At 47.3% G+C, this 8,382-nt stretch overlaps 1 protein-coding gene and 1 long non-coding RNA gene across 3 annotated transcripts in view; one reads left to right on the forward strand and one right to left on the reverse strand.

The window, feature by feature from the left end:
* Nucleotides 1-8,382, forward strand: part of LOC139750196 (uncharacterized) — a 1,037,082-nt gene that overhangs the window by 415,559 nt on the left and 613,141 nt on the right. The window lies entirely within an intron of this gene.
* LOC139750194 (uncharacterized) overlaps nucleotides 1-8,382 on the reverse strand; it is a 403,260-nt gene that overhangs the window by 21,183 nt on the left and 373,695 nt on the right. The window contains exon 8 of one of the 2 annotated variants that reach the window (XM_071664619.1): nucleotides 7,330-7,497. In XM_071664619.1, the coding sequence (XP_071520720.1) occupies nucleotides 7,330-7,497 (168 nt within the window). Of the gene's footprint in view, nucleotides 1-7,329; nucleotides 7,501-8,382 lie in introns of both variants that reach the window. The other variant, XM_071664618.1, reaches the window with a different exon arrangement.

Here is an 8,382-nt window from a genome sequence, read left to right on the forward strand (position 1 = left end):
AAGAATAATCAGGTAACAGTAAGACAGACAGACAGACAGACGTGTATATATATATATATATATATATATATATATATATATATATATATATATATATATATATATACCTCAAGGAAAAATAGCAAGACAGAGAACACAAAGGTAGAAAGAAGACGCACAGACAGAAACGCAGACGGACAGACTTTAAAAACAGACAGACGAGAAGCGAGCGAGTCGGTAAAGCAGACAGACACAGTGGCGCACATACATAAACAGACAGCAGAACTGTCTGTTAGGGAGACGCGACCAAGGAAATTGTGTAGAGTGTAGGAAAATGGTGTAAGTTGGAGTCTCCCTCCGTGCAAATTGCCCGGCGTGAATGTTGGAGATAATGTGTGGGCGTCCGTGTTGGAGATGATGTGTAGGCATCAGTGTTGGAGATGATGTTTAGGTGTCAGTGTTAGAGATGATGTGCAGGCAGGCCTCAGTGTTGGAGATGATGTTTAGGCAGGCGTCAGTGTTGGAGATGATGTGTAGGCGTCAGTGTTGGAGATGATATGTAGGCGTCAGTGTTCGGGATGTTGTGTAGGCAGGCGTCAGTGTTGGAGATGATGTGTAGGCGTCAGTGTTGGAGATGATGTGTGGGCATCACTGTAAGAAATGATGTGTTAGCGTCTGTGTTGGAGATGATGTGTGGACTTCAGTGTTGGAGATGATGTGTGGGCGTCAGTGTTGGAGGTGATGTGCAGACGTTAGTGTTTGAGATGACGTGTAGGCGTCAGTGTTGGAGATGATGTTCAGACGTCAGTGTTGGAGTTGATGTCTAGGGTTTGCTGAGTGTTGGCGTGGAAGAGGAAGTGATGGTGGAGGTTGGGGCTGGTCGTGGGTGTTGGTGTACACGGTGATGGGGAGAGTGGTGGAGGTGGAGGAGGAAGCAGAGCAAGAGGGAGATACCGCCATTGTAATTAGTGAGTTTTACAGATGGGAACCCTTTCCCATGTATTACTTCCCCCCTATCCCGCTCTCTCTCTCTCTCTCTCTCTCTCTCTCTCTCTCTCTCTCTCTCTCTCTCTCTCTCTCTCTCTTTCTTTCTCATATGTGGCACTAACGCTGCTGGCTCAGCGGTCGTTCAGCTGTTGCCGTCCACCACTAAAGCACGACGGTACGACCCTTGGGCACGACGGTACGACCCCTGGGCACGACGGAACGACCCTTGGGCACGACGGTACGACCCTTGGGCACGGCGGGACGACCCTTGGGCACGACGGGACGACCCTTGGGCACGACGGGACGACCCTTGGGCACGACGGGACGACCCTTGGGCACGACGGGACGACCCTTGGGCACGACGGGACGACCCTTGGGTATGATGGCCTGACCCTTTTTTGACCTGACCTGTAAAGGTCAAGGGTCAAAGGCCAGGCTGACATACCCCAGGGTTGTACAGTCGTGCTGATGATATCGCCGGGGGGGGGGGGGGGCGTTCCTGATATCTTGTTGGAGAAATCATTAACCAGTAGGTGTTGCTGAAGATGATATCTTAAGAAGAGATTTTACTAATGATGTCTTAATGATGATATCGTATGTTACCTCAGATTATGATATCGTATGTTATCCCATGTCAGATGAATCTATATCATTGTTGTTTTTTGTTTGTTTATTTTGATGATACCTTCCGGGTAAGGTTGATGATATCATAAGATGGCACTGGTGATATCCTGTCGTAGGTGTTGATGATATCAATCGTATGTTTATTGATATCGTGCCCGTGATGAAATAGAATATGAAATCTTGAAAAGAGTTCATGATATCTTCATGATATCCATGACGTCCCAGGGACTTTGAAGATTTGGTGGAGGTCGTTATCGTGAGGCCAAGATTTGACTGCGTTGATGATAGTGTTGATGGTGACAGTGATATCTTGCTGGTCTTGGTGATATCTTTGGGGTATTGATGGTAGGGGCATGGATGATATCTTGGTGGTATTGATGATAGGGGCATGGATGATATCTTGGTGGTATTGATGATAGGGGCATGGATGATATCTTGATGGTATTGATGATATCTTGATGGTATTGATGACAGAGGCATGGATATCTTGATGGTATTGATGATAGGGGCATGGATGATATCTTGATGGTATTGATGATAGGGGCATGGATGATATCTTGGTGGTATTGACGACAGAGGCATGGATGATATCTTGGTGGCATTGATGATAGGGGCATGGATGATATCTTGATGGTATTGATGATAGGGGCATGGATGATATCTTGGTGGTATTGACGATAGGGGCATGGATGATATCTTGGTGGTATTGACGACAGAGGCATGGATGATATCTTGGTGGCATTGATGATAGGGGCATGGATGATATCTTGGTGGTATTGATGATAGGGGCATGGATGATATCTTGGTGGTATTGATGATAGGGGCATGGATGATATCTTGGTGGCATTGATGACAGGGGCATGGATGATATCTTGGTGGTATTGATGACAGGGGCATGGATGATATCTTGGTGGTATTGATGACAGGGGCATGGATGATATCTTGGTGGCATTGATGACAGGGGCATGGATGATATCTTGGTGGTATTGATGACAGGGGCATGGATGATATCTTGGTGGCATTGATGACAGGGGGCATGGATGATATCTTGGTGGTATTGATGACAGGGGCATGGATGATATCTTGGTGGTATTGATGATAGGGGCATGGATGATATCTTGGTGGCATTGATGACAGGGGCATGGATGATATCTTGGTGGTATTGATGACAGGGGCATGGATGATATCTTGGTGGTATTGATGACAGGGGCATGGATGATATCTTAGCGGTATTGATAATGTCCTCCAGGCATTGATGATATCTTTTGATGGGTTTATGTACATGATCGTTGATGTCATGACCCGTGTTGATGACGTGTTGGTGAATGGTGGGGATGGGGGAACCGGGTGGACCTTTTAAGACTCAGTGTAGTGCCATGATGCTGTGTTTATGGGGCGCAGGGGAATTAGGGAAATACCTCTAGCGGATTCTCTCTCTCTCTCTCTCTCTCTCTCTCTCTCTCTCTCTCTCTCTCTCTCTCCCACACAAACCGTCCATCAGAACATACATATATAACACCCTCCTTCCCTCCCTCCCTCCTCCTTCCTTCCCTCCTCTCTCCTTCTCTCCCTCCTCCTTCCCTCCCTCCTCCTTCCCTCCCTCCTCCTTCCCTCCCTCCTTCCCTCCCTCCCTCCCTCCTCCCTCCCTCCCTCCCTCCCTGTATGTACGCCTCTGTCATTGTGTACATTCTCCCCTGTATAAAGTCCTCATCATTCTCCCTTATAGAGGCGTATTTTCCTTCCGTTTTCTCCATAAAGTCTGTTGTATTTCTCCCCCTTCTCTCTCTCTCTCTCTCGGGCGCGAGTCAAACCATAAATCGAAAGGCCTTAAATAAGCAGAATTTTTATTGGTCGTTGGTTGGAGGGCATCGCCTGGTAGGATAGCCAATATTGCTATCATAGACGAGGCAGCGTTGGCTGGCGGTGTTGGATGAGTTGGTGACCTTCCTCTTTGGAGGCGCCGGGTAAGGTTTTGGAGAGGGACTGGGTATGATATCTTGTCGACAGTGGTGATGTCTTTTGATTATGATATCTTGTTGGAGGTGGTGATATCTTTTTTATTATGATATCTTGTCGGAAGTGGTGATATCTTTTTTATTATGATATCTTGTTGGCAGTGGTGATGTCTTTTGATTATGATATCTTGTTGGAGGTGGTGATATCTTTTTTATTATGATATCTTGTCGGAAGTGGTGATATCTTTTTTATTATGATATCTTGTTGGCAGTGGTGATGTCTTTTGATTATGATATCTTGTTGGAAGAGGTGATGTCTTTTTTATTATGTTATCTTGTCGGCAGTGGTGATATCTTTTGATTATGATATCTTGTTGGAAATGGTGATATCTTTTTTATTATGATATCTTGTCGGCAGTGTTGATATCTTTTGATTATGATATCTGGTCGGCAGTGTTGATATCTTTTGATTATGATATCTTATCGGCAGCGTTGGTATCTTTTGATGATATCATGGTGACTTTAGAGGCGCTGATTACAGACAGACATGATTTTTGATATCTTCTCGGTTACGATGATATCTTGATGTGCGATGAGCTCTTCTTGGAGGCATCGATAGCAAGTGATTGATATCATAGTGACGATATCCTGCTGATGGTGATCGTGGGAGTGTATCATATATGACCTGATCTTAATCTGTTATCTTGAAAAAAAATGTTGATAATATTCGTGTCATGAAATGCTATGACGTCAGTGATATCTTGTAAGGGTTTGGTGATATCCCGGGTGTTGATATCGCTCTGACATCGTCTAATGGGATGTTGGTGATATCGTGTTGATGTTGTTAACGGGGAGACTGGGGACGCTGATGACGTTCTTGATATCTTGGTGGCGTTGTTGATATCCTGGCCGCCTCACTAGATGCTTTGGTGATGGTATTGATGATATCTTGGGTGGTGTTGATGATATCTTGGAGGTATTGATGATATCTTGGTGATGTTGATATCTTGGGTGGTGTTGATGATATCTTGGAGGTATTGATGATATCTTGGTGATGTTGATATCTTGGGTGGTGTTGATGATATCTTGGAGGTGGTGATGATATCTTGATGGTGTTGGTGACATGTGTGTGTGTGTGTGTGTGTTTGTGTGTGTGTGCAGGCACTGCAGATGATATCTTTTTCGCTATCGTTGATGGTATGTTGGTGGGCTCTGTAAGTGATATCTCTCTGGCGGGCGTTGATGATATCCTGGCGGTGCGGGTGATGACGAAAAGGGGGGGGGGGTAGAGGGAGGGAGAGGACACAACCCCCCTTTCCCCCCACCTCCCCACACCTCCCCTCCCTTTGGCCCTTAAGGCTTAAAGTACCAGGAGATATTGTATTTATGAGGCCCCGGGGGAATTAGAAAAGACTTTTATGGCTCTCTCTCTCTCTCTCTCTCTCTCTCTCTCTCTCTCTCTCTCTCTCTCTCTCTCTCTCTCTCTCTCTCTCTATCTATCTATCTATCTATCTATCTAGCTACCCATCTCAGTAGCGTTAAAGGCCAGACCACCTCGCTCGGACCTTAGGTCTGTGTCGTCTGTGTACCCATGCAACTCTCTCTCTCTCTCTCTCTCTCTCTCTCTCTCTCTCTCTCTCTCTCTCTCTCTCTCTCTCTCTCTCCCACCTCAGCTTTACGACCAGCGGAGGGGCCAGGGGCGGGGTGAGGGGGGGGGGGGTTTGCATCATCATCATCATCATCATCATCCAGTAATTGATACGCGACGCAGGAGGAGGAGCAGCAGGAGGCGAGCGCGCATTGTAGGGGCTGGCCGGAAATGGCCATCCCTGGAGATGGGGATTTTCAAAATCTTCCCAGGATACTTCTGTTGGCCATCTGAATATCTTCCTTACCTGCTGGTTATACCAGGGTTCGATTCCTCTCCCCGGGTGGGGATGGGGGAGGTGGGGGTGGGCTTGGAGGGAGGAGATGGAGGAGGAGGAGATGGAGAGGAGGAGGAGGAGGGGGAAGAAGTAGAAGAAGAGGAGGAGGAGGAAGAGGAGGAGGAGGAGGAGGGGGAAGAAGTAGAAGAGGAGGAGGAGGAGGAGCAGGGCTGTTAAGAACACATGGAGAGCATTGCCTAATTAAGACTGTCTGTCATTCATGCCATGAGCTCTGGCAAGTGCATGGACACTACCCCCCCTTTCCTCCCCCATCCCCACTCTCTCCCTTGAGTGAGAGAGAGAGAGAGAGAGAGAGAGAGAGAGAGAGAGTTTTCTTTCGCTTGACGGTGACTATCACTGGGAGTAGTGGAGTCCTCTCTCTCTCTCTCTCTCTCTCTCTCTCTCTCTCTCTCTCTCTCTCTCTCTCTCTCTCTCTATCTATCTATCTATCTATCTATCTATCTATCTATCTATCTATCTACCTACCTACCTACCTACCTACCTACCTACCTACCTACCTACCTGTCTGTCTGTCTGTCCGTCTTTCTGTTGTTCTGTATATCTATCCGTCTATCCATCCATCCATCTGTCTATCTATCTCCATCTCTCTATCTATCCGGCTGGCTGTCTGTGTATCTATCTAAGCACCTCCACTCTCGTAACCCCACGTGACCTGTATGGGCTTTGGACGACCTCTCCCGTAGAATGACCCTTCTCCCCCCCCCAGGCGTAAGGGTCAGGTCAGAGGTTACCCCCCCCATCACAACACACCCCCCCCCTTCCCCCTTCCCCCACGACCTGAATGATAATGACTTCATCGTCGCTCACAGCCCAAGACTTGATCGCTTCCGTGCGTCAGTTCATCATCCGTTTCCAATCGGCCTGATTTTTTGCCAGTTTTGGCAGTGTGCGTTGAATGATGCACAGTATTCGTGGGCGGTTGTGCGATGTGTGGATGGGTGACACAAAGCGCGATACAACACGATTCATCTGCGGCAGTTTATGAGTCAAGGTGGTCAGGGGAGCCCGCTGTCTCTCCGTCTCTCTGCGCGCGTTCTCACGCGGAGACCCCGGCGTAGTCCACACTGCCTCCTCCTATATACAGTTTGAGTAGTTGTGAATAGGTAAATGAATAAAGGTTTAATTGAACTTAGGCTGCCATTCTGCTGTGTGTGTGTGTGTGTTTATGTGTGTGTGTGTGTGTGTGTGTGTGTGTGTGTGTGTTCAGACGGTATAAGTATGTAGTGAATAGATGGAAATAGTAATTTCCTATTCATTTTTTTTTCCCAAGCGTGTGGGAGTGAATAACCGTGGCTTCTTTGATGAATGAGGCGGGGGTGTTTACCGTGAGCACGCTCGCCCACGACTCCAGCCGCGGGGGAGGAGGTGGGATCGTCCTACCCCCTCTGTGTGGTCGGGTCGAGGCTGTCATATTGATGTGGGAACTCTTTTCACCTCACCTGGGCGTGGGAACTCTTAATGTGTGAGGAACTCACTTGCCTTGCGTGGAGGCTCCCTTGCCCAGGCTTGGTAACTCTTTTATGCGGGCGTGGGAACTGTCATACACGGGCGTGGGAACTCTTTTACCTGGGCGTGGGAAGTCTCTTACCTGGGCCTGGGAACTCTCTTATCTGGGCGTGGGAACTCCCTTATCCGGGCGTGGGAACTCTCTTATCTGGGCGTGGGCACTCCCTTACCTGGGCGCGGGGACTCTCTTAACCTGGGCGCGGGAACTCCGCTTACCTGAACGTAGAAACTCCCTTACCTGGGCGCGGGGACTCTCTTAACCTGGGCGTGTGGGTTACCCTCACCGGGTCACGTGGGAACCTCCCCCGCGTGACCCGGAGGTCTATCCTCACCTGGGCGTCGCCACCTCGATCTCGTACAGTCGGATGCTGGTCTCCGCCTTGCCCAGGGAGTTGGTGGAGATGCACTTGTACTGGCCAGCGTCGCTCTTCATGAAGCTCCGGATGATGAGTTTCATGGTCACTCGGTAGGACTCCACCACCTCCTCCAGCTGGTACTTCCTTCTGGAGGGACGAGGGGAGCGAGGGAGGGAGGGAAGAAGAAGATGAAAGTTGAGGACCCCGAACGTTAAGCCGGGGAAGAGCTGTGTTGAACTGAGACAGCCACGCAAATATATGTAACCAAGAGAGTGGTATTCGAGAGAGAGAGAGAGAGAGAGAGAGAGAGAGAGAGAGAGAGAGAGAGAGAGAGAGAGAGAGAGAACTCAGTAAAAGGAAATGAGAAAAATAGGTAACCTAAGAAGGACACAATACAAAGAGAACAATTTTAAGGGAAAATTGAAATACAAGAAAGGATGGTAATGGGAAAGGAAGATAAGTTGGGAATATATATATATATATATATATATATATATATATATATATATATATATATATATATATATATATATATATATATACAGTTGGATTTAAAGACTTAAAGATAGTTTACATATACATAACTCTAGACCATGCTGGGAGGAGGCAGTTCTTATCGCTTTAGTCAGAGGCGGTAATCATGAAGGAAAACTAGTGTGAGGGAAACACTTCCAGTAAAATAGACATTATGATCACCTTCTATCACCAGCACCTTCTTACACGAGTGGCATATCTATACAGTGCAAACATAATTCTTATATCATATATATATATATATATATATATATATTTTTTTTTTTTTTATACTTTGTCGCTGTCTCCCGCGTTTGCGAGGTAGCGCAAGGAAACAGACGAAAGAAATGGCCCAACCCCCCCCCATACACATGTATATACATACGTCCACACATGCAAATATACATACCTACACAGCTTTCCATGGTTTACCCCAGACGCTTCACATGCCTTGATTCAATCCACTGACAGCACGTCAACCCCGGTATACCACATCGCTCCAATTCACTCTATTCC

This window comes from Panulirus ornatus, chromosome 9, assembly GCF_036320965.1.
Source record: "Panulirus ornatus isolate Po-2019 chromosome 9, ASM3632096v1, whole genome shotgun sequence".
Taxonomy (NCBI): domain Eukaryota; kingdom Metazoa; phylum Arthropoda; class Malacostraca; order Decapoda; family Palinuridae; genus Panulirus; species Panulirus ornatus.